This window comes from Chelonoidis abingdonii, chromosome 6 (assembly GCF_003597395.2).
Source record: "Chelonoidis abingdonii isolate Lonesome George chromosome 6, CheloAbing_2.0, whole genome shotgun sequence".
Taxonomy (NCBI): Eukaryota; Metazoa; Chordata; order Testudines; family Testudinidae; genus Chelonoidis; species Chelonoidis abingdonii.
Genome location: NC_133774.1, coordinates 31,019,852 through 31,047,378, shown reverse-complemented (window position 1 = coordinate 31,047,378; position 27,527 = coordinate 31,019,852). Strand labels below are relative to the sequence as shown.

The 27,527-nt window shown below is 41.7% G+C and overlaps 1 protein-coding gene across 2 annotated transcripts in view; it reads right to left on the bottom strand.

Moving 5' to 3' along the window:
* The window catches only part of GHR (growth hormone receptor), a 188,243-nt gene that overhangs the window by 80,329 nt on the left and 80,387 nt on the right, over window positions 1-27,527 (bottom strand). For both annotated transcript variants that reach the window (XM_075066929.1, XM_075066930.1), the window contains exon 2: window positions 16,505-16,585. In XM_075066929.1, coding sequence (XP_074923030.1) covers window positions 16,505-16,574 — 70 coding nt within the window. In that variant the 5' untranslated portion in view covers window positions 16,575-16,585. The remainder of the gene's footprint in view (window positions 1-16,504; window positions 16,586-27,527) is intronic.

Genomic DNA, 27,527 nt, shown 5'->3' with positions numbered 1-27,527 from the left:
AAATGCAAATTAAGGCAAGGACACATTCCTTTGTTCGTACAGACCAGTTTGCCAACATATCATCATCATACAGGAGAATCTTATAACTTCACATATGATATTGACACACATTTCATCAGGATATTACTGATCAGCAAGTTAGGAATTTTGAAATGACACCTCATAAGGCACACCATGTACAAAGATTACAGTAGTCCATAGGGTATGAATATAAGAGCGTCTTCCATCACATACCTTTCCAGCCTGTGATGGGGTTTCACCACACCACATCACTTCCATTTCATTTTGCTGGTCTTGTGGAATTACAGACTCAACTATAAGCTCATGACTCCCTCAGAAGGGGTAATACATATCTACCCATCTACCTCAGAGAAGTGTTGCAAGGATGAGCCAATTACTGCTTTCCTTTGCCCACTAGCATCACTGCAGTCTTTCCTGGATTCAGCTTCAGCCAGCTGCTCTTCGTCCACCCCTGGCTAATCTCAGCCAAGCCCTCAGGTAGTGAGGGATGGTATTCTCTGCATCTCATGTGAAGTGACGTAGGGTCAGCATGTCATTTGCATGTTGCTAGCATTTTAGTCCATCCTGTTCCACAATCTCTCCTGCTGGCTTATAGATGCTGAGCAGGATGGGGAGAGTGATGGATGCTGGTGGAACTCCAGTGGTGAGGGTTCTGGAGAAGCATGTGTCCCTACACACTTCTCTGCAGCCTGAGAGGAATGAGCAAAGCCATATCGCAGTGTGATCCTGTAGTGCAGGGGCAGGCAACCTATGGCATGCGTGCTGATTTTCAGTGGCACTCACACTGCCCGGGTCCTGGCCACTGGTCCGGGGGACTCTGCAATTTAATTTAATTTTAAATAAAGCTTCTTAAACATTTTAAAATCCTTATTTACATTACATACAACACTAGTTTAGTTATATATTATAGACTTATAGAAAGAGATCTTCAAAAATGTTAAAATGTATTATTGGCACACAAAACCTTAAATTAGAGTGAATAAATGACGACTCGGCACACCACTTCCAAAAGGTTGCCGACCCCTGTGGTGCCTCTGAGACAGGACAGCAGGATTTCATGGGCAACCAAATCAAATACCACCAGCACTCTCTCTGCTCCACATCCTGTCCTGAAGCCTAACTAGAAGAACTTCATGATAAGGAAAGTATCTCTGTGGGGATGGGTATGACCTCTCTAAATTAGCTTGCTCAGGAATGGGAGGTTGGATACTGGGTGCCAAATGGCAAAGCAGGCTGCATCAAGATGGTTTAAATGCTGGCTGGATAATGGAATGCTTTGGAGAGGAGAGGGAGAGTTCCCTCCTATAAAGGAGATATTGACTCTTCCCATTAGCAGGGGGTTCTAGAAGTTCTCGGCTCTTTTTTACTAGCTATGAAAGCCATGGGTCATGTTCCAGATGGCTACTTGGTTTTCCTGATGAATTTTTAGGACTGCCTGTTGTGCAAATGGGCTTGATTAAGAAAGGGAAGACATATCAGAAAGGGCGTTACCAAGCCCACAAACAATGCATTACTCCTGTGGTCCTGAAAGGTTCCCCCAACATATAGGTGATTTTCCCTGACTTTTCTTCACAGCAGGAAGTGCTGGGCTCTGGAGTTGAGCACAGGCTTCTCTGGTGAACAAAAAGATTCACAGCTGGAATAGATGAGGCAATTATCTACAATGCCAACTTAGCTGCATGTGCATGCTCATTACAGACTGCCTTAACTCACTCATCCTCTGAACTACAATTAACAATTAAATGAACTTGGCTGAAAATGTAGGTCACCTGTAGATGCCAGCAAATTTTCACTATTACTCTAGGTCATATACTTAATTTATGTTGTGCAAGAACATTTCACTTTGCCTTTTTAATATAAATGGCTTTCCTAAAACTCTAGCACAGGGGTTGGCAACCTTTCAGAAGTGCTGTGCCGAGTCTTCATTCATTCACTCTAATTTAAGGTTTCACATGCCAGTCATACATTTTAACATTTTTAGAAGGTCTCTTTCTATAAGTCTATAATATATAACAAAACTATTGTTGTATGTAAAGTAAATAAGGTTTTTAAAATGTTTATGCTTCATTTAAAATTAAATTAAAATGCAGAGGACCCGGGCAGTGTGAGTGCCACTGAAAATCAGCTCACGTGCCGCCTTTGGCACGCGTGCCATAGGTTGCCTACCCCTACACTAGCATATACAGGGCAGTGCACAATACTGCAAGAGGTTACACAGGTGTCTCTTCAGTAGCAGAAATATCATAGAATCATACAAATGTAAGGCTGGAAGAGACCTCGAGAAGTCATCAAGTCCAGTCCCCACACTTCTCGCTGTTGTGGATCAAGCAAACTTAGACCATCCCTGACAGGTGTTTGTCCAACATTTTTTTTTTTTTTTTTAAACTTCTAGTGATGAGGACTCCACAACCTCCCTTGGAAGTCTATTCCAGAGCTCAGCTACCCCTACAGTTAGAAAGTTTTTCCTAATATCTAACCTAAATCTCCCTTCCTGCAGATTAAATCAATCATATAATTCTATTTTTATTTTAGATAACTTAATCACCTTACTTAAATCACAACCAAATTTCACCATAGTCCTCAGAGCAATGCTTTTCAGCTACATCATCTTCACCCTGTCATATCTATTGTAGACTCATTCAAAAAAAGGTACCAAGAACTTTTGGAATTGGTAATGATATATCTTTTCCCCCTCACCTCTGCACTGCCCATCGACTGAACAAATGCTTGCTTAAAATTTCCAGAAAAATTATTTAACTCCAGGCAGAGACCAACACAAGAAAACTTTAGCCCAAAAAGCAAAAGCTGTGAATATATATATAATTATACTGATTGCTACCACTCCCACTAAATAATTATGAATGTTTATATGTGCTATTTAATAGTTATCTGTAACCAGCTTCTTTAGCACTTGCAATGCCATGTTAAATGACATGTTTTGCAGCCAGTATTCCAATGCCTAGTTTTCAATGGTGAAATGAGAATACAGCAGTTCAAAAGATGTAATGAAATTGAGCATCATGCTAATTTGTATATTGTGACAAAGTTCCTCCTCTACCTCGGTGGGTCCTGCGCTTGTTGGCAGATTTGCTCACCTCAGTGATCTTTCCCACAGTCTGGACCAACTCTTCCTGTGTCTGATCAGGAGCTGGGAGGTTTGGGGGGAATCCAGGCCTGCCCCCTACTCCAGGTTTCAGCCCAAGGCCCTGTGGATCACAGCTGTCTATAGTGCCTCTTGTAACAGCTGCATGACAGCTACAACTCCCTGGGTTACTTCCCCATGGCCTCCTCCAAACACCTTCTTTATCCTCACCACAGGACCTTCCTCCTGGTGTCTGATAACGCTTGTACTCCTTAGTCCTCCAGCAGCACACCCTCTCACTCTCAGCTCCTTGTGCCTCTTGCTCCCAGCTCCTCACACGCACTTCCTCTCCTCTGGCTCCTCCCCGCCTGACTGGAGTGAGCTCCTTTTTAAACCCAGGTGCCCTGATTAGCCTGCCTTGATTGGCTGCAGGTGATCTAATCAGCCTGTCTGCCTTAATTGGTTCTAGCAGGTTCCTGATTACTCTAGTGCAGCCCCTGCTCTGGTCACTCAGGGAACAGAAAACTACTCATCCAGTGACCAGTATATTTGCCCTCTACCAGCCTCCTGTACCCCACTGGTCTGGGTCTGTCACAATATTAATATGAAAATGTTTTAGACTGGCATTTGTTGAATGCTAGCACAGTTCTGTCTCTTGCAAAAGGTGTAAGTGACAGTCACTAAGTGCCTTTCAAGCCAAACACCACTTTAGAGCAGCATGTGCCAGCACAACATATTATTGTAGTTGCTTTGTCTCCTGAAAAGTGGAAAACGCAGGGTTAAGGCCATGTTTTAATTTAAATAGAAATGAGCCCAAGTGAAAACCCTTGATCCAAATGTCCCAGAACTTTGGGGGAACTTGGGTTCTGCCTCTGAATTCTGTGGAGTCAGCGCCATTTCTAAAATCAAGCTTGTACTGTGTAGGGGGGAGAAAAAAGAAGAAAGAATAGACCTAATACAGAATCACAAATACTGCACTACAAAAAATCCTCCTGAATATATTTCAGAATGTTGAGTGTTAGAGTTAGTCACAAAAGACAGGAGTCAGGACGGACTTCTGCCTTTTAATAATCAGTTGTACCTTTGTAGTCCAGCCCTATATTCCATCAGTGAAGTCTTGTAAACTCTGTGCCTACAAACTTCTAGATCGCCTGTTTTCATGAAGCCAACCTACTCTTCAATCCTTGGCCTAGGGCTTAATTCCTACAGAACTTAATAGGAATAAAAGAGGATTCTACAGAAAATATAGATCTGTAGATATCATTGACACTATAGGATTTTTGAACCATCATAATAAACATTCTGTATTCAGGGATAAAATTGTCTATTAAGTTATAGGATGGTCAAGGTCTTCATTTTTCGTTTTTATTTTTTTTAATTTTACAGGAATTTTATTTTACAAAAATAAAAAAGGCGAAAAATGATAAAAAAATTGTTACCATTTTCTGGGTAAATATTAGGGTTAATATTGGGGGATGGGAAAACAGAAAAAAAAAGCAACAAATAGAGAAAAGTAAGAACTTCTGACCTGGCTCCATGCTCTGGAAGGATAGATGGCAGCTTGGTTAGAACTGGGAGTTCCAGCACTTCTTTTTTAAAAGACTCAGTATTGAGGGGTGTGTATGTGTGTTTGTCTTCTAATATGCTGCCTTACTTTAACAGAAAGCCTTGCATTTACACTTACAATAATTTATCAAGAAATACATCTACTTAATATGTGGGATTAACATAATTGGTAACAATCTGTATTTTCACATACTTGAGTGGTCCAAAATTCAGGTAAAAAAATAAAACAGTAAAAATCAACAGCTGTTGTAAAACCTGGGAATTTTTGGTAAGAACAGAAAAGAAAGCCTTCTAAAAGGTTCATGAAACTCTAAAAAGATTATTATTTCTTTTAAGGTGATGAAAAGTGCTGTGTAAGATCTTGGTGGCGTTATTAAATTTTATAGGACTTTCTATAAAGGGTATAAAAAAGAGCAAGCTGCAACACAACGCCTCTCGCCCCACTGCATTGCTGGGCCTGTTCACATTCATGAGCGAGGAAACACTAAGCAGTGATCCCCCACCCTGAGCAGAACTGCTATCTATTCCTACCCTATCCCTCATTCTTTCTTGGGTTGTACGGAGATCGGCAGTTACTACAGCCCTGGGGCAGGAGTAATCCTGCGCACTATGCAAGCAGGAGAGGAGAGATGCACCAACCTGGTTCTCTTTTTAGGGACAAAAAGGACCTCTCAGTGTGGGGAACCCCCTACCTCTGCCCCCCTCTGGGTTCCTAGTCACCTTGGCATATAGTAGGGAGAAAGATGTGCTTCTTCCTCTATAATTACTACCATTTGGGTTTGAGGATTCCTGTTCTTCATCTTCTGCAACTGCAGCTGGGTGTTGAGACGAGCAACCTTTATGCCACTGAGGAAGAAGTGCTCTCTCTGAATGCCACAAGGTGTCTAGCAAGGTGGTGTCCAAGAGGAGCATGGGACTTTCACATGCTCAGTAGCTGAGGCAGCTCTGAGCGGCACAGGACCCTTCTATATGAGATTTCCCTAAATACCATTAAAAATCTGTCCCTTAGTCTTTGTGTCAGTTCCCCATCTATAAAATGGGGGATAATTGTTCTTCTCAACCTCACAGAGGTGTTAGGAGGTAACTACATTAAAGACTGAGAAGCTCAGCAGTGGTGGATTAGCCACTGGGCCAATGGGGCCTGTGCCCAGGGGCTCTGGCCAATTGGGGGCACCCCAGAAAAATGGACACCCCACTCCTGCCAGGGAGCGTTGTCAGGGAGCTGGGGCCTGCCCCACTCCGCCCACCCGACACGCCTGCCAGGGAGCAGGGTCAGAGTGTGGGGGTTTGCCCTGCTCTGCCCGCCCAGCACCCCCAAATCTCAAGCCCCTATCCAGCAGGAGCATGGAAGGGGGAGCAAGGGGGGACCGCAGGTGGAAGGGTCTCCCACTTGCTGTGACCCAGTGCCCCACAAAACTGTAATCCACCTCTGGTGCTCTGCTACCATAGTGATGGGGACCATACAAGGACCTAAGACAGACAGATAAATGACCTGGTTTTTCAAATGCACTAACCACGCCACAACAACTTACATAGGAGTCCCTGGGTGCTCAGCACTTAAATCAGGCTAGATACCTAATTATGGATATTTTTGAAATGAGAGCCCCCACATTTAAAAGCTCACACAATACAGGTGAAATACATTTTCCGAGAGCAGGGTTCTCAAAGGAGAGATGACTTCACGCAATGGACAAAGTTTCTTAATAGGGCATACTGGTAAAATTAACACAAGCCTGTAGTATTTGGCACTTACATAGATGCACTGAATTCCCTAATTTAGTTATTCTTTTGCCTGAATCACCAATCATTTCAAGTCAGCATTGGTTTGCTCAACATCACAGCCATAAAATTCTGTTCATAGAATCTGCCAAAACTAGGTTCAGCTACAAGAGAGAATAGTATTCAGCATTAAATCTGGTGAGCTCAGCAGCCTGGAAGGTGCTAATCCAGACATTTGTTTATGTGGAGAAGACCAGACATCTTCCTTACCATGTCAATATTTCTCGTCTTTTCTGTACACTGTACACACAATTCTAGAAAGCAATAGAGTCTTACATTAACCAAGTGTTAGTAAGAAATGTAGGAAATTGGAATTTGTTTGGCAAGAAATGTTGACATTTCAAATTCTGTTTTAATTTGGATTTAGATCAAAACCAACTATCTTCAAAGTTTCAAGAAATGGAAATTCTGAAAAAAAATGTTTCAAAAAATTTGTTTTGGAAGTTTCTGTTTAAAACAATTGTTTTGATTTTTAAATAAGTTTTTGACATTATTTCATGACATGCCAGTAGTAGTAGTTCATAATGACCTCTCTTAAAACATAGTTCATAATGACCCATCATGTAACATGGGGCCATAATGACATAATATGAAATAGAATATTGTGACTATCAAATTTATCTTTATATTATTTTAGTTTTAAAATCACTCAGAGCAGCTGCTACTTCAGATGTTTCAATCAGTGCTATTTTTAGATCAAAATTTGTGTTTCAGTGAAACAGTCCCAAAATGAAGAAAAGTTGGTAAGAACCCAATGCATTAATTAAAGGAGTGGCTGTTTAGAATATTTTCATGTTAGCCTGGAATAATTTTTCTAGGATAATTAAAAGAGCTCTAATTTAGTACACTGAGCTCTTACCTTCTTTTCTTGTTGAAACAGTCAAGCTGTTTTATTACAACACAAAAGGGAGACACTTTGATCTAAAAAATAAGATAAGACTGTTTCAATCAGTGTTAAGTAGCTCTTTAACAAAATACAACTAGAATAATGGCACTTATTTTATACCTTCAAAAACACTGCCACTCCAAGTACAACAGCTAGAATAATTCTGGTAGTCAAAAACCTGTGTTGTAACATCAGTTTTATTTTGTATGTTTTATCAAAGAGCCCTTGGATTCCATCCTTATCTCAAGTTAAAAGCTCCAGTTCTGCCAAACACTTAGAACGTGATGAACTTTAAAGCGTAAGTTTAAGTGCTTTGCTGAAGAGGGGTAAGCCCCGTTGCTGTGTTTAAACAAAGCATTTAGCACATTAACCTAAAATCAAGTTTAGAGGGATTGTGTGTTATCTATTAAAGTGCCGACTGCTATAGTATCAAGGCTATGATTAATGTGCCTGGCTCCCATATAGTGAGATGGCTTTACTGCATCAGAGAGAATTAAATATCAGCAAATCCTACTTGTACTACATAGTAAATTTCTCATATACAAATACACAATTCCATGTGAGTACACCAGAAGTTGTGTTTGTGTTTCTAAGTCCAGACTTTGTCCCTACTTCCTTGTCTGAAATACTCCTCTTATTTATTACAGCCTCACACAGCGGGGTCCCTCTGTTTATGGTTGTCAACACTTCTGTCATAAAACCACAAAAGCTTTAAGAGAACTAAATCATTCCAAGCTCAAACCTGGCAAAGAAAAGTCACTGCCCCCAGATGCTTCATGTTTCTTGGAAGAAAATGTGACATGTCCATTTATGTCGTTGTTGTATAAGAAAATTGCTTAATGAGAAATACTGCTGATTCTGATTTTATTTCAGTTAAACGTGGCTGGATTGTTTACATGAAGCTTTGCAAGCAATTTCTCTTTTCAGGAGACTAATATTTAATGAAATGCCTGGAGTACCAAGAGCTGAAAGGTATCTCGAGCAAATATGCATTAATTATACATTTTGGCTGGGAGTTTGTCAGCTATGATGGGTCCATTCTGTGCAACTGCACACTGTTAAAATGGTTGCCAGCCTAGAGCATGCTGTATAGTGGAATGTCTTTTAAGAATGACTACACCAACACTACGAAATACATTCCATACTACACGTCCATAATAGAGAAAGAGAAAGGGTACTGCTCTGAATGCACATTCACAGCATACAGTAGAACGGTTTTGTTGGAAATTCTGAATTGTATGTTGTGAATTAAGGCTACTAAACAAATATGAAATCATACAATGCCCATTAACATGCCCTCAGAACACAAAGTTGGTACAGTAAATTACAGGTTTTTCTTTATTTATGAAAAAAGGCCCCAAGACAATAGACTTCAGAGATTTGATCATTATTAAAGCTCTCAAAGAGAAGAAAGCTCAGTTCTGGATTTTAAAGTTTTCCATGTGCCTAGGAATTGCAAGGTTGCCTATGTGAACAATGGTTGGTTGATTTCCACAAATTACATGGGTGGGATTTTCCAAAGTGCTCAGCAATGGCCTAACTCTGCTTCCAGTATATGCAATGAAGTTAGACCAGTGTTGAGCACGTTGAAAAATCTCATCCTTTGTGGTCTAATCCTGCAGATCTCCTAAAACAGAGGAGAGGGGTCATGTATTTTATTTTAATTCAAACAAGTAGGCCCCAATGAAAAGGCTGGACCCAAATATCCAAATGATCCAAGACTTTGGTATGTGTGGTGGGGAGGCCAATAAAGACTACAGATCTGTATGTGGACATATTCAAATATGGTTTTGTTTTGCTTTTATTAATCATGAATGACTTTTTACACATGTTCAGGTTGGCAAATTAACTTTACAAGGCAGCATAGCTGGAGTTATTACTGGATCAAAGTTTATTCCAGAATCTAAACAGAACAGGATGTGCCTGGCCTCTTTTCCACTGGGAAAAGATTGTATTTGGAACCATTCAAGCTGATGTGTTGGTCCACTAGCTGGGACTAGTTCCCAATCCTCTCTTCCTTTCCCTCATCTGAGGCATACTGGCTTGTTTGACAGACTACCATAGCTCAGCAGAAGTGAGCCTACAAAATTATTCTTGCCTTGTAAGCAGTTTGCAACCTATGACTGCTGCAGTTTAAAATTACAATAATTTATTTTTTGGTAAATTTCTTTTTATGTTGCCACATAAAATGAAAACAAAATATTTTAAGGTAAGTATTTCATACAAAGTTATTTTTAATTTATAATTTCTAAAATATAAACCAAATTAGATGTACATTAACTCTTACTGTCTTACTAGAGCCATGATTATTATCACACAATAAAAAACAGTGAGGCAAGTGACCTGTTAGTAAACCATCATAACCTCTTGCTCATTTTCCTCATTACCTACAAACAAAGCTACAAGTAACATTTTTGAGAGCCCTTAAGTGTCATTTTCTAAAGTGATCTCAGGCCAGGTTTTTAAAGGAAGTTAGGTGCCTGACTAGCTTTAAAAAGCTGGTTCCTAAGCACCTAAGAGCCTAAATCCCATTGACTTTAAACCAGACTTAGTGCCCAGATCCCCAAGGATATTTAGATGACGTCAATGGGAGTTAGGTGCCTACCCTAGGGCAAAGCTCCTGTGTGTCTTAGTTATGAAAATGGGACCTAGGCACCTTTGAAAGTTTTATCCATGGTGCCTCCACGTTTGTTAGTAACTGAACCTTGCTGTCACACTACGACTCTCCTCTCCTCTCTCCATCCCTCATTACGTTCTATACCCCCAATCACATCGTATCTTTATGACATCAGTTTTACAGGGCAGGCTCCTTTATTTAATGTTTGCACAGCAACTACAACTTTATATATTTTTTGCATAGGAAGGATTGTATTTTGAGAAACCCCAAACCATTCTCACTTGTGATTTGCAATTTGAATTCAGGTCTCTCTGGATCATTGATGGAGTAAGCACGTGAGACACGCTACTAACAGTAGCATAAGTAGTTTACAAGCCAGGCTGTTAACACTGAAAGAGTGGGGGCTAAATTGCACAGAAGCTCTGATCCAGCACCCACTGTAGACCATGAAAAGGCTTCAGTGGGAGGTGGACCAAGCCCTGACAATGAATGGGTGGACCAGGGTACAAGATCTGATCATGAATGCCTTGCAGTTCCTCAGTAAAGTTGCCAACTTTCTAATCGCAAAAAAACAAACATCCTTGCCCTGCACCTGCTCCACTCTGCCCCGAGGTCCCATCCTGGCCCCACCCACTCCATCCCCCCTCTAGGGTTGCCAGGTGTCTGGTTTTCTTCTGGAACACCCAGTTGAAAAGGGACCCTGGCGGCTCTGGTGTTAAAAGTCCGGTTGGCAGTGCAGCGGGGCTGGCAGAATCCCTGCCTGGCTCTGCGCGGCTCCTGAGAAGCAGCCAATATATCCAGCTCTTAGACAGAGGGGCGGCCAGGGAGGCTCCGTGCATAGCCCCCACCTGCAGCCGGCACCCCAGTTCCCATTGTGAGTTAATTTTAGGCTCCTCACACAGGGAACACGCCTTAATTGCCTGCTGTGGTTCTGCTTCCCCCACCCTCTGTTTGTCGCTAAAGTGTCCCCCACCCTCTGTTTATTTGTCTCTAGAGAGTGTAAGATCTTCAGCACAGGCACTATCCTTCTTGAGTACCTGGAATATGCCTAGCAAATAGTACGTACTACGGTACATCTGAAATTAATTATTATTGTCTGTAGGTACAAACACTCTCAGTTCACATGTGGCACCAATTCTGTGAGGTGCTATGCCCCCGCAGCTCCTACTGACTTCAACCAGATACAACGGTGCTTGCTATCTTATATTGCTTTTCCAGGACCACACATGCGTGAAGAGTCCAAGCCTGAGTAAAACTGGGACCCAGGGTTCAAGCCCTATTGATTTGTGGTGTAGATGCAGCCCTCCTGGACTCTTGCTCTGGGAGTCCACCAAATGTATCCCACAATCCCATGGGCCAACTTTCTTTGTCCTCTGGTCAAGTTTGGTGAACAGGTAAGATTTTCCAGACTGCATCACAAGGGGCTAGTGTTATACCAATAAAAACTAGCAGGATCTTAAAGGGGACAAGACATTTGTCACATTTATTGTAAATACCATAATAAAATAAAAGATAACAGCAAACAATGTTGTTTGGTTACTTATTCCTATGTTATACTATTATATATATATATATATATTATATATTATATATATTCTTCCATTCACACAATTATTCATAACAAGTTCTGTGTTAGATATTATAGTTACCAGCCTAAAGTTGCTTGTGACAGAATACTGGCCAGGTACTCTGTACACAAGAGTGGAGCGAGTCCGGGTCAGTGCACCTGATGCTCCTGAGAGGCTGCAGCAGAACCATAGACTCAAATCCTCAGTCTTCAGAGTCCAGCTTTATAGGGTTCTTCCCTATGTTAGTTCATGGAGTTGCTTCATTTGCTGTTGTTAAATTAATCAGCAGGTGGTGGCTCCATGTTGGCAGCAGAATGTTACCCAAAGTCCTCTTATCTTACCCTCTTTTTTTACAGGCTTTTAATTTGATTTAAAGTCTATAGGTCTTGCTGTGTCACGCTGCTTTGGGTTTGATTGATCACCCGTCAATTGCAGGCGTGACTTTCAGCCTTGAACCTGGCTTTGATCATCCTTCTTGTTCTTTTTCCTTTTCTTTTTAGGGTGGATGCTTTTTACTTTGTTTCATGTTGTCTAGGTTCTTCACGCTGGTAGCTGAACTTCACCTCTCAGGACAGTGGGGTTGTGAGGTTATTTTATCATCCATACATGCTCATTCACACATCTAAACTAACTAATAAGATTACAGGCAGGGTTGCAAAAATGAAGGTTGGAGGAAGCTTTTCACAAATGGAGTGAGCGTTTTAAATGGATTTGAATTACAATATGGCAAACAGTGAACAGAAGTTACAATGCAGGCAAGTGTAGTGAATGGTGAACAGAAGTTACATTAATAAAGTGAATAATTAAAAACAATTTCATTTATCAGTTCTACACTAGAGCAGCCACATTTTGGGAGGGCTCTAGGAAGCCTGGACATGGATGGTTGAAGTCGGGTCTGTATAAAGCAATGTAGACGCTGGAGCCACAGGTTGGGATGCAAGGTTCAATAATTCCTATGCTAGAGTTACACACCACTGTAATTGCTCAAGCCCTAGGTTAACAAACCCAGGGTCTGCTAACTCAATTTCTGCGAGCCTTGGGTTTCCATTGCAGTATAGAAACAAGCTCTCATGGTCCCAAGAAGTAGGCAGAACCCTCCTTGCATCTGTGTGGAGCCCCACTAATTTCAATGGGACTTCATGGGGATGGGCATAACGGTCTACCTCTGTGGAGCAGATTGCAGGAGCAGGGGGGAAATGGGCACAATTCATTTACACAGCATCTTGCTATCTAAATAAATACGTTTGTTGGTTTTTAACAACCGCACTCACAAAAAGGGACGCACTCACATTCACACACTTTTCCTTGTCTTGCAGTTTATGTACTTCAGGCACTTTTGTATTTTGATAGCTTTATATTCTGAACACATAATAACAGGATGGCATCATTTTGCAATGAATGACAGATTTCAGACATCATATTTTACTATCACCTTTTGGCTGACAGCTACAGATCACAAACAGCAGCAGTAGAACAGCAGAGTACAGTACCCTTCTGTTTGTTTTGCTTGTCATTCTGCCCAGCTCTAGTGTAATTCAGAAGTGCTGGCATTTATCTGACATGTGAAATGCATCCTTGGGAAGAAAGCCTGCCCAAGGTCTAATCATCACTTAAGCCTATTCTAGCCCTCAAAATAGGACTTAAATTCTACTTATGTTGTGCATATTTCATGACTTTCAGATGGCAAAGAGACTGGCATTTTTACCAAAACAAATGCATTTTGCTCCTTAAGTGCTTTAATTCACAAAGCAGGTTGAGGGGAGAACCTGTTTGATCAGCACATTCCACAATCTAAAATGAGCCCGTCTGGTTTAGAATGCAGCACATAGACTTGCAGAAAAACTCTCAAAGCAGCTAGCCCACATCTCAACTGCCAGAAGAGCACAGAACCCTCTTACACCCATAAACTGAGAGAGGGAGACATCAATCGGTTCCTGCACCCACTGTGTCTAAATGAGTGAGTTTTATAGCATTTCAAATGGCCAATTAATTACTCCATTGTGAAATCTAGACAATGGGGAGGGGGGAACGAGTAAAATCTGGGACATTTTAATCTTTGTTGTACAGTTCGGCCTTTAGAAAGGAATTATCAATACTCATTACATTGCTTAATAGTCCACCAAGAAAAATAAAATAAAGAAAGATTTCCCAAACTTAGGGTGTTGCCCAGACCAAGAAGCAGCTTGGAGATTTTGCTACTGTTAGTACAGCTGCATGTTGTAAGTGGAACCCAAAGGAAAATAGGTTTTAGGACATAGTTTTATCCACAAAATTGTTTGTCATATCCATCAAGTCTTGTCATAAAGAGCCTTTTCTTTTGGCTGTATCACACGATGGAACAGGACATAAAAAAAGAAAAAGTGGTTTCAGCCCATTTTGGGTAGCAAAATAAACACATCTGCGACTATCACACTGACCTACGTTTCCTTACATATGCACGTTCATTTTCAAAGAATCTCTTGGGTAAGCAGACTCAATGGACTGTAAAAGTTTGATCCATGCAAACAGAAAATGGAGGAAAGCCGAGGAAATAACTTACATCATCACTGAATGCTAAAAAATTAAATAGTTTTCAATAGCACCTGCATTTTTTGGTAACAGATGCTATATAAGAGTGAAATTTACTCTGTGCAGGAGGCGACCTCACGAGCGAGGCACCACTTCAAGCCTTCCTAACAGTATTTAATAGAGACTTGTGCTGGCTCTCTACACATAAGTGAATTTCACTTTAAAGTTGATAAGATACAGTACAGATAAAAAAAGCCCTGATGCTATCCTTCCACATTCATTATTTTACTAACTTCTATAGTATATTGATAGCAATTTGGTGCTTTAAATTAAAAAAGAAGAAAAAGTTTTCCTGCACATTACATTTATCACCCTCCACCATTTGTGACAGTAGCACTGCTGCTTCCATTGCTGGCTGGCCTCAGCCTACCAAATGTAAAAAATACAAAACAGAGCAACCATACCTGAACAAAACAAGCAACAAAGAACTCCAAACAAAACTAAAATCAGCCAACCCAGTGCTAAAGAAAAATGAAAGCTTCCTGACCAGCAAGAGTCAGAAATATGCTCAGGAGAATTTTACAGTAGATCTAGGTGACAGTAGGGTAATTATATTATATTTGATTGCTACTAATCAGCTCAAATAGAAGTAAAGAATTACATGCGTTTTTCTATCCAAAAAACTTTGGTTCTGGTCTTGTTAAGTCAAAAGCTCTATGGAAAAGAACCATCTGAAAACTGATCGCTTGACATTTTCTGGCTAGAAGGTCGGGGGCATCTCCTTAAGGAGCTGCCTGTCTTGCAGCTGTTCTTTAGCTCTGTCTCTGGAGGTTTGTTACAAATAGGCTTGACAGAATTTTATTTTTTGTAATACGTTTGATAGTTAATATTTGTTTTGAGCATTTTTCTATTTTTATCAATTTAAATTTGCACAGGTGAGGGAAGTTACGGGGTGTCAGACAATGGGGGGACAGTAATAATTGAATGACAGTAGACACTGAGATTTTAAAAGTTAAAGTTTTAACCATTGATACAAAATATAAAGTGTCAGTAGTACCTGTCAAAATATACAAAGGAAAAACATTCTTAACCCTAAGAAGTGCTCAAGCAACATTTCTTATTTTGCCTATTTGTAAATTTTCTATTATTGATGGAAATATTTTTTCATCAATTTGAGCATGTGTTTGATTAAACAGATGTTTACCAACAAAAATCTAATCCTGCCAAGCCTCATTATGGAGTGGCAGGCACCTGTTCATCTTAAGTGAGCAAATATTTAGCTATCATAGACAGTCTACCGAGCTCTCCAAAGGCAACAAGGCAGTCATGGTAAAGCATGAGCCTAGAGAGACAAACAACTGTATAGGTCTGATGCAAGATAAAATTCCCATGAAAGTCAAAGGGAATTTTTCAGTCTGAAGGAGTATGGGATCAGGCCCAAAGGGCTTAATCTATGTTGTCTTCATATTACCTCTAGAAGGCACAAAAGCAGTGGGTTGTGCAGGAGAGAAGCAGCAGAGAAAACTCAGCAGGATGGGGTACTCTTCTCTCCTGTTCCCCCCACCCCATTCCCTAGTGTGCCAGCTTGCCACAGATCCGTACCTGTGTAGGCAATGGAATGGGGAGAGGACGAACTGTGGGAGGCCAGAAGTGTGGTCAGTGGATCTATGTACTGAGTTGTTCCATTGGACCTAAAACCCCATATATAGGGGGAGGATCATATGTTCCTCCCCATAGCCTATATTAAGGTCTCCAACCTGACTTAATGAGTGGTCTCGCCAGTTAATGTTAACAATATGAACAGTCCTGTGTCCTCTTTCAGACCTTTTACACTGATTTTACTCCATTCTCAGTAGTTTCCTCTACTGGAATTTCTTGTATGGCTTGCTCATACGGTGCTGGCTTTAAACTTGACATTGCATCGTGAAAATGCTTCCTCCTTACTTCTAGCCATTTTAACATTAAGTGCATCATGAAATTAAAATGAGCTCTTTCTGTAAAAGTAGAATTCTTTTATAATCTCTACCAGAGAGGTGCTATCAGCACAGGGTGGGATTTCAAGAATCAGGATAAATAAGACTAAAAGAGCTCTGCCCTGATCTCAGACAAGTGGAGATTATTAAATCATGAAATCTTAAATCAGCAACTAAACATACCCCCAGGAAGTTTCAGTTAGTTTCCCAACCTGAGTTGCAAGCAGCACAATTTGCTTTAGACTGACTTGTAATTTTCTCTTTGGATGTGTCGATAGCAAACACACACTGATCCCACTTCCATCTCATCCAGTGCCATGCGCCGTTGGCTGTATGTTAAATTCACCTTTTATGCTGTAACATTGTCTTAAACTCATCTATGTCCTTAAAGATAACAGCTACATTTTCTTTTTCAGAAAATCTGCAGTGCACACACTTTGCAGAGACCAAGGAACTCAGACGTCACCAACAATGGCCAAAAGATGCTTAAACTCAGTAACTCACCCTCGCTTGTAGAAAGAGAATCATTTGCACAAACCAGTGCCAGAATAAGAAACAGCTGCCGAAGAGCCATACCTCTGGGTTCTGCAATCATAAAAGAGACAGTACAATCAGATTCTTTATGAACTCGTCTCATTACATTTAAATACAGTTTAATGTATCGGCTAGTTTATTTAATTTCTGAATGGAGTTAAAGCAAAAGTTTATGAAGGAAGCATGTTATAATACATTTTATTGCCTCAAAGTCCTACATTATATTGCTCTCTATGACAGACAGTAAATACTACTTCCAGAGGACTGCTCGTTTAATACATTCTGAGAGCAATGAAGGATTTTCTGGTGTTGACTTATATTCCAGGAATGCTCTTTCACCACATTTTCTCCACACAGCCTTTTGAGAATGAAATGAAAGGATTATCTTGTATTCCCTCTGAAAATAAGAGATGTTAGTAACACATTTTTAAAGGGGAAGAGATTTTGTTTCATTTGCAGTAGTTCACATTTCTCAAAAGTTCTGCTGGTTTCTCTCCTTTATCTTAGTGGACACACAGTGCTATGTTGCCTACCATATTGTTAGCATCACCAGAAAAACAGTAAAGATAAATTGAAGAGGATTCAAAGAAGAGCCAGGGAAATGATTAGAGGATTAGAAAACAAAGCTTACAGCGGTGGTTCTCAACCTGCGGCCCAACTGGCACAGAGCTTTGCCCATATGACATCCTCATGGCCACAGAGCAGTGAGGTCAAGAACAGATAAGAAAAATACAATCCCTGCACTTACAGGGAGCATACTGTTGAAGTATTCATGAGGCAGACTGGATGGAGAGGAGATACAGCACTTTCTGACAAATTTATGAGCAACCAACTCAGAATGAGACTGCTTAAGCCTCCGGTAATGTTTAATTCACACTGAGCATGCTCATAGGCATTAACCTAGTGACTTGACTGTGCAACTTCAAACACTTGTCCTTACAAGGAAGAGACCACCACAAAGCCCTAAGAGCAACTGAGCCATAGAGGTATTATTGGATATGGTCCACACAGCACATTGTGTGTCACACACATATGCGGTCCACAGCGGTAAATAGGATGAGTACCACTGGCTTATAGTAATAAACTAATTAGATTCGGCTTCTTAAATGTAACAAAGAGAAGGTTCAGGGATGACTTGGTTACAGTCTAAGTACCCACAAAGGGAACAAATACTTGAAAATGGGCTCCTCAGTCTAGCAGAGAAAGGTATAACACGATTCACTGTTGGCAAATTGAAACTAGACAAATTAAGACAGGAAAGAAAGTGTATATTTTTAACCATGAGAGCAATTAACCCCATTCGAACAATTTACCAAGGGCTGTGGTGAATTCTCTATCAATGGCAATTTTTAAATCAATATTGGATGTTTTTCTTAAAAGATTTGCTCTAGGAATTGCTTGCAGAAGTTCTATGGCCTGTGTTATACTGGAGATCAGGCCAGATGATCACAACGGTCCCTTTTAGCATTAGAATCTATGCATAACCATACCTAATAAAATAGAAGAAGTAGTCTGGTCCTGCAGTTATGTTGCCAATGTGAGACTTGGAAGACAAGTTCAATTCGCTGCCCTGCCACAGAGTTCCTATGTGATCTCAAGCAAGTTACTTATTGTCTTTGTGCCTCAGCTCTCTGTAAGATGGGGATAATAGCACTGACTGACTTCAGAGGTGGTGTGAAGATAAAAGCATTAAGTATTGTGATGTGCTCAGACACTACAGTGATGGGGCCATATAAGTCCATAAGATAGATACCCTGTGTTTTTAGGGATATTACTTTAAGGGGTTTCAACTCCCAAACAAATGCCAAGGCTGATCTAACGCTCCAGGGCCAGCATCGTGTCCTATGGTATGGGACTCCAGAGAACAAACTGTGCATCCCAGCTCAGTGGACTACTGGAGACATTCATTACGGAGTCGCTTTAGCAGCCTCATCTTTAGGGCTGTTTTGCAATCTGAATTTTAAACAGGATGACAATCTCTCTATTGCACACTTTGAATGTTTTAATTTAGACAGACAAGGTGGGTGAGACAGTATTTTTTATTGGACCAACTTCTGTTAGTGAGAAAGACATACTTTTACACTTACACAGAGCTCTACTTCAGATTCCTACCAACTTATTCTCTTATGCATGCCTGCAACCTGCCTTCATGTGTCTCAGAGGTGTGTCAGGCCTGGTCTACACTATGCGTTTTAATCTATTTAAAGAGCGTTAAATCGATTTAACGCTGTACCCGTCCACACTACAACGCCCTTTATATCGATATAAAGGGCTCTTTAAATCGATTTTCGTCTCCACCCCGACGAGAGAGTAGCGCTAATTCGATATTAACAAACGATACGTTATGGACAGAAATCGATGTTATTGCCTCCACCATCCCACCAGTGCACCACTGCACCGCTCTGACAGCATCTGAACCCGGATTGCAGCAGGCAGGTAAACAGGAAAAGCCCCGATGAACTTTGAATTACATTTCTGTTCCCACCGTGGAGCTCTGATCAGCACGGTGGCAATGGCCAGTCTCAAAACCAAAAAGAGCTCCAGCATACCTAGAGATACTAGAATCTATCACTTTATGCGAGACAAATCTGTTGTATCCAGAGCTCCGTACAAGAACACGAACATGCCAAAGCTTTGAAAAAAAATCCCAGGATACACAGCGCTGCGTGACAAGCGTAACGAAGCCAGAGACCAAATGGACGACTCATGATGGAGGTACTGGAGATTCCAGCCTATTCCCACATCCACAGCAGTCTCTGAAAAGTATTGCATTCTTGGCTGAGCTCCAATGTCTTAGGTTCAAACACAGGCTCTCATCAGCTCCTCAGTTTCTTTCCCCCCCCCCACCACCATGTTGAACAAAGGGAAAGAAATCATTCTTGACTACTTTCAATGTCACCACTATGGTACTGAATGCTGCTGGTAGACGCGCGAGCTGCAGCATGAAGAGCATATCGCTCCTCTCCCCCTCCCCTCCTGGTGGTATACGGTGCCAATAGACTAGTAGCTTCCTTCACAATATCAACATGTACAATCGAGGCCAACGTTGCTGGTTAACTCAGTAGATAGGACAGAATGGCTAATAACCACTTCATTCATAGCAACTGGGGCTCAGCCCTTCCCTTCCTGTGTAAAGAAAAGATTCTGTACTGCCTGGACTCTCACCAGCAGCAATGCTTGGGCTCTCTCTCCCCCACACCGTTTAATGTCGCGCCTGGTGCATCCATCACCCTGAGGCGCCTCCCCCTCATTTTAATGTACATAACACTCTGTGTTTCTTATCCTGCATTCGTTATTACTTCCATGATACAAATGCGCAGACACTGCCACGGTATCCAGGAAGGTTGGGGGAAGAACAACGGTGGAGTTTGCAGGGCACCCCCTGTGATACTGACATCGGAGCAGCTTGGCTCTGATACACTGTCCCTAACAAACTCTGCCCCTAGTCTAGGCAGACTGACTCTTTGTTAGAAACCCATAAGGGAGGAATTGAACTTCAGTCCCAAGTAGTCAACCCAATTTGCTTTTGCTTGCGCCCTGCAGATTTCAGCCAGGCACTCATGATAGCACGGAAGTACGAAGGGGAGAGAGAACTGTCATCTCATTGCCAGTTTTCGGCAGAGTGACGGTACAGACGACCGGTACCATTCTGCTATCATTGCAAAAGCAAGTGAATGCTGCGTTGTAGCGCTGAGTATCGCCTCTCTGTCCGCGGCATCAGTACACATACGGTGCCCGAAAAAAAAAAGACTGAACAGGCTCCATGGTTGCCATGCTATGGCGTCTGCCAGGCAATCCAGGGAAAACGGCACCAAAGGTGCTCAGCTGATGTTTTCCCTGAGAAGGAATGACTGACGACATGTTACCCAGTACCACCCTGCGACAATGATATTCAACCCAGAATTCCAAGGGTGCGGGCAGACTGCGGGACTATGGGATAGCTACGGAAGACTACCCACAATGCAACGCTTCAGAAATCAACGTTTAAGCCTCGACCTAGTGACGCAAACGCCGAATTACTGTTGCCTGGTTGCCGCATGAAATCGAAATTTATAATATCATTTTAATAAAACTGATTTTAGCTAATCGAATTATCCTGTAGTGTAGACGTGGCCTCAGAGGAAGGTAGAGGGAGATGATCCTCCCTGAAGGAGCTTAGTCTCCAATAGCAAACCCAAGGTCCTTTACTAAAGAATATCTAGTTCTGAAGGGCAATAGGAACTGAGCTTCTTCACTCGTATCCACAGCGCACATCTGCAGCATCAGGGGTTTGGTAACAGCCTCGTCCGAAGACTATTCCTGGGAGAGTCAAAGAGTGGCTGCAAACAGTGATATGCTGCCATTCTTCTGGCAACTGACAGCTTGAGAATTGATCTGCAGAGGGGAAGAGAGGAGAGATGCTTCTAAGAGCTGAAGTAAAATCAAAAAAACACAGCCGTAGGAAACTTTCCTGAACAGAAAGATCATTCTCCAGGAGAAACCGTTCCTGAACTGGCAGCTCCCTCTTCAATTATGAGTATAGCCATTGCCTAGAAGAAAACCCCCACAGGGATTATCTAGAAGTGACGCAGACTGCGACACTGGAAGACCTGTCTCGCAATCGTTTCCCACAAGGAAACAAGATGTTCAGGGCATGAACACTAGTTTAGTAAAAGAATGGTTTCTCCACCTGCTTTCCTCACCCTCACTCAGAAAAAACAACCCTTTACATAACCCAGTATGGTTCCTTTCCAGCACCCTATTTACTTAAGCGTAGAGAAGACAAATTCCACTGTAAGCTCCTATTAGCCTCATAATAAAAGAAAAAAACCCAACTGCAATCACAGTAATCTTGGGAAGTGTTGGTAACGGTTATAAACTCTGCATGGGCATGGGCAAGAGGGTTAAAACAAGCAAGAAAAGTACAATAGCTGACTGTCCTCACTACAAGAGTGCCAAGAACCCCTGCCACCCGCAATGTCATATGGGTCACGGGGCTAATTGCGCCAACAGAAAAGGAGCCAGGGAGCTATAAAAGGGAAAGAATCTCTCTTTCATGGGCGTTCTATACCAGATGCTGGAATGAAGGATAGCCACACAGGATTTAACTGACTTTTCTAGTAGTCGTGGGCACTGCTTTCGGTAGGCAGGTGTGACCAGACTAGCTAATCATACTATTCTAAACCTGATAGAGACAAGAAACCGAGCACAGTTTTTAGCTTACGCATGTTTGTAACCACTGTTCCGTAGCTGGACAGATATACACTCAACACTCTTTAACAGAATGTTATTCTAGAGTCAGACTTCTGAATCTGGAGAATCCGTGGACCTAAAGACAAAGGGAAAAGGACTTTCAGAAAGCTATTTGTCCTGAATATACTGACCTCCAGCTAGACAAAAAAGCTTTCCTTGGCATCAGCACCGACTCTCCAACTAAAACATAAGGTCATTTCTAAACTGCAGTCAGCTTCACTGTATAGCCTACCCTATTAAAGTTCTTGTTCTGAATTTATACATAGCTATTTGCCATAAGCTAAACAAAATTATTATTTAAGAGCGTAGACCTGATTGGGAGGAAGGTTAGTTTTCTCTGGCTGCTAGGCAATGACACAGAAAACGTACAAGTAAGATAAATGCATACAAATACCTCCATTCCCCAATTGATTTAGTGCAGGGAAAAATATCACGCCAATGCAGCTTTAACATATCTATATGCTAGTCTGTCTGTGTGGAGCGCGGGGCAAATTAAATATATGTACATTATGGCAAATCCTCTCTCTTTAGTGTAGACGTGGCCTCAGAGGGAAGGTATGATGGGAGATGATCCTCCCTGAAGGAGCTGTGATCTCCAATAGCAACCCAAGGTCCTTTACTAAAAGGAATTCTAGTTCTGAAGGCAATAGGAACTGAGCTCTTCACTCGTGTCCACAGCGCACACCTGCAGCATCAAGGGGGTTTGGTAACAGCCTCTCCCGGAGAACTATTCTGGAGAGTCAAAGAGTGGCTGCAAACAGTGATATGCTGCCATTCTTCTGGCACTGACAGCTTGAGAATGATCTCAGAGGGGAAGGAGAGGAGAGATCTGTTCTAAGAGCTGAAGTAAAATCAAAAAAACACACCGTGAAACTGTTCCTGGAACAGAAGATCATTCTCAGGAGAAACCGTTCCTGTGAACTGGCAGCTGCCCTCTCATTAGAGAGAGCCATTGCCTAGTAGAAACCCCCACAGGGATATCTAGAAGTGACAGCAGACTGCGACACTGAAGACTGTCTCGCAAATCGGTTCCCACAAGGACAGCATTGTTCAGGGGCTGGAACACTAGTTTAGTAAGAGATGGTTTCTCAAACTGCTTCCTCACCCTCAGCTTCAGAAAAAACAACCCTTTACATAACCCAGTAATGGTTCCTTTCCACCACACACTATTTACTATTAAGCGTAGGAGAAGACAAATTCCACTGTGAAGGCTCCTATTGCCTAGTAGATAAAAAAAAAAACCCAACTGCAATGCACAGTATCTTGGGGAAGTTGTGTGGTAAGGTGTATAAACTCTGCAGTGGGCATGGGGAAGAGGGTTAAAACCAGCAAGAAAAGTTACAATAGCTGACTGTCCTCACTACAGTGAGTGCCAAGAACCCCTGCCACCCGGCAATGTTCATATGGGTCAGCTGGGGCTAATTGCGCCAACAGAGAAAGGGAGCCAGGAGCTATAAAAAGGGAAAGAATCTCTCTTTCTGGGCGTTTTATACCAGTGCTGGAATGAGGATAGCCACAAGGAGATTTAAACTTGACTTTTGCTAGTAGGGTGCTAATGCTTTCGGTGTAGGCAGGTGTGACCCAGACTAGTAATCAGTACACAAAACCATGATAGAGACAAGAAACCGAGCACAGTTTTTAGCTTACAGCATGGTTTGTAACACTGTTCCGTACTGGACAGATATAACATCTCAACACTCTGTTAACAGGAATGTTATTCTAGAGTCAGACTTCTGAATCTGGAGAATCCGTGGGACCTCATAAGACAAAGGGAAAAGGACTTCAGAAAGCTATTTTGTCCTGAATATACTGACCTCCAGCTAGCACAAAAAGCTTTTTGCCTTTGCTACTAGCATCGACTCTCCAAACTTAAAACATAAGGTCATTTCTACTGCAGTCAGCTTCACTGTACTGAGCCTACCCTATTAAAGTTCTTGGTTCCTGAAAATTTATACATAGCTTATTTGCCATAAGCTAAACAAAATTATTATTAAGAGCGTAGACCTGATTTGGGGAGGAAGGTTTAGTTTTCTCTGTGCTGCTAGGCAATGACACAGAAAACGTACAAGTAAAGAAAAATGCATACAAATACCTCCATTACCAATGATTATGAGTGCAGGGGAAAAATATATGCAATGGCAGGGGCTTTAAAGCACAGAGCTATGCTGCATTTAAGATATATGTAACATTTATGGGAGAAGGAGGAGATTTATTACTGAGTTTAAATATATAGCCTTGCAGTGTTTTGCCAGGGAAAAGCTCTGTGTAATTCTTGCAGAGTATTTATACATTCCTCACAAATTACCTCATGGCAAGACTTGTGATAGCAAAGAAAGTCGTTTCTATTCTTGCATAATGAAATAGAGATTCTGCCCAACGTACTAGGTGAAGGCATTTTGCCTGCTCACGCTTGCTCCACAGAATGCCAACAAGAACAAACAATTCTCCAGCTAAAATGAGTTACAGACCTTCAAATCTACACAAATTAAAATGGTCACAGACCCAAACAGTTACATCACTCCCAAACGACACTGAAGTCTGGATTGACTAAGCAACAATGCCTGAATGAATGGCTGTTTTAACAGAAGCTTTTTCAGTATTATGTACCCAATTGAATTAAAGGACAGAAATAACTGAATTGGTATTAAAAAGCTGCAGTACATATATTGCAAGTGATAATCTGTTAGACTAAAGCATGAAAAATAATTCTGTGGAATTACAAATTGTGCCTTGCAAACCAACCAACCAACCAACCCACCCAGTGACATTAACCAGAAAAAGCCAGAATGCAATACTGAGCAAGTCTCATAAAATATATGTGGTTTAGCCCATATTTTGGGATGATCACAAAACACAACCTACTAGTAAACTGACCAGTGAAATAAAGGAATTTTTTCCACTAATCAGACTTCTAACATAATAAGGAAGAGATTCAAATGAGTTAAATCAGCTCTGATAAAAAAGGTTCTCACCTACTACTAACAGCTTTAATTATTGAAACTGGAAAAAAAACTACATCCATGTAAACATTTCTGTTCAGATTAGATTTTGTATAATTTAAATCCCCACCTCAAATTTAGGGCCTAAACTAGTTTTTCAACCAAGTGTACATGTACCCCTGGGAGTATGTAACAGTCTTCCAGGGGGTACATTGACTCATCTAGATATTTGCCTAGTTTTACAATAGGCTACATGAAAAGCACTAGAGAAGTCAATACAAAATAAAATTTCATACAGACAGACGTGTTTATATTGCTCTATATACTACACACTGAAATGTAAGTACAAAAATTATATTCCAGTTGATTTATTTTATAACTATATGATAAAAGTGAGACAGTAAGTAATTTGTCAGTAATAGCATGCTATGACATTTTTGTATTTTATGTCTGATTTTGTAAGCAAATAGTTTTTAAGTGAGGGGTACGCAAGATAAATCAGACTTCTGGCAGGGGTACTGCAGTGTGGAAAGTTTGAGAGTCACTGACCTTAACTACTGGAAAGCCTCACTTCAGGATCAAGCTCCATAGTCCTCAGATAGTCCTAATTTAGCTGATAAACTATCACCATTCACACTATATGCCTTCAGTAATTTGACCAGGAGCAAATCTTTCTTTTATGGATGGATTCATCAAATACTTAATCTGATGTCCCCACTTCAACAGACGACAGGGATAAACAGATAACTAAGCAGGATCAAAGACTGAATTGAAGGGTAGCAAGATAGGAGGCTTCTTCCTGCAGAAGAGTGCTAAACTGTACAGATGGATGCAGAGGCCTGTTCTGGGTATTCATTTGACACAGAAGCAGAAAACTTTTTTCAAGCTCTATGCTTTGCCTTCTGTCATCCACTAACTGTCATGCACTGTACATTTGACAGCAGAGCAGATGTATTCCACCTGAATGTACCTGGAACATTTAGCAACTGCTTAGCTTTTTGTTTAAAATAATTCATTATGATTAGGGCTGTCAACTGCAGTTAACTCACATGATTAATTAAAAAAAATGAATCAATATCAGAGGGGTAGCCGTGTTAGTCTGGATCTGTAAAAGCAGCAGAGAATCCTGTGGCACCTTATAGACTAACAGACGTTTAGGAGCATGAGGTTTCGCGGGTGAATACCCACTTCGTCAGATACATGTAGTGGAAATTTCCAGGGGCAGGCAGGCGTCCGTGCGTAGCGACTGGATAGCGTAGTGGTTAAGAGCGCTGCCCTTTGATACGAAGGACCGGGGTTCAAATCCCGGTTGGTACCCAACTTTCCAGTAGGGGTCCCTGGGCAAAAGACCCCCTAACGCTTCACCTGCCTACCTCAAATATGAGAGTGAAACGAACTAGGAGAGTCATGCCGGCTCGGACGTCACCCGGATTAACAAGGTCCGCGCCAGATGTTGAGGAACCAGGACAATCTGACGATAAGTGGGCTACTGGAACAAACCATTCATGGAGAAGACCAAGAGAACCTGGAATTGAGTGGTAATGCTACTACAACAGTAGTACCCTAAATGAGAGGGGATATATGAAACGTTAGGGAACTGGGTTGGATGAACAAAAGACCTACAGTCCACACTTTACTGAAAGAACAGCTAGTTACCCAACGCCTCACATAGTAAAGCGAGGAAGCTGCCCACACTGAGATAGACCAACTCACATTACATCCTCAGACTCAAGAAGACCGTGAAGAACAATGGATGTGCAGCCAACACTGAACTGAAACTCACTGCACCCCTCTATTGCAGAGCAAGCACTGATGAGGCATAAGATCATGGAAAAACAGCTAACAGTCAATCCTGAGACCGATTACCAAGGCTCATGGAAGTACCATCAACGACAGCTAGTTTAGAAATGCCAAGAGCCCTCATGACACGTCCACTACACCAGCAACTCAACACAATGACTGAGTATACGCTACAGCCTCTGAACCGGAGATCTGGCTTACGCGATCAAGAAAGAACTACAGATGTTACCCCCCTGGAAAATGAGGTGGAGATAAATCAAGGCCAACTGAGGAGGAAAGTTAGTCCAGCTGGTGACTTACTACAGAAAAGGTGTCGAGGATAATAGGATAAGACTCGCTACTGAAAAAATAAAAGGGCTCGACTCATCTGAAGCCTACGAGACTGCTAAAACAAAGGCTTCACAGCACGGCACCAGGCAAGGAGATATCACTAAGAAGCAAGGCCAAAAAAGTAAATGCCCTTTCTCCAAAACCATCCAAGTGTACTCCAACGCAGTGCAACACACAATAACACAGAGCCATCAGCAGCGAAACTGAACATTACTGGAAGAACATAGTGGGAGAAAGAGAAGACTCTAACACCCAGGAGGCAAAGTGCTGCAGGACCGGGAACAGACCACAGCAAATCTCCCAAACAGAAACCAGTCACCAACAGTAAAACATCCAGCAGCGGTCAAAACGAAAGAGCTGGACAGCACTGGACCAGACATGACCACACCTCGGCTAAGAAACTAACAGCATGCAATGAACGCTAGCACAACAGAACCAACTGCAGCCAACTCCCACCAAACGGCTAACACCAAGGAAGCAAGTGCTATCATAGAAAGCACCCCGCAAGGGGACGAACTGTCCAACTACCCGGCCCACATAACCTGCCTCTCCACAACCATGGAAAAGCCTAGCCATGCCATCAAGCTGCCAAGCTAACAGATGTAACTAAACACAATCCAGAAGGCATGGGGAACACCCACCAGAGGCTCAAAACACCAGTTGCTCAGAGATAGAGCAGTCGCCTCAAGGTC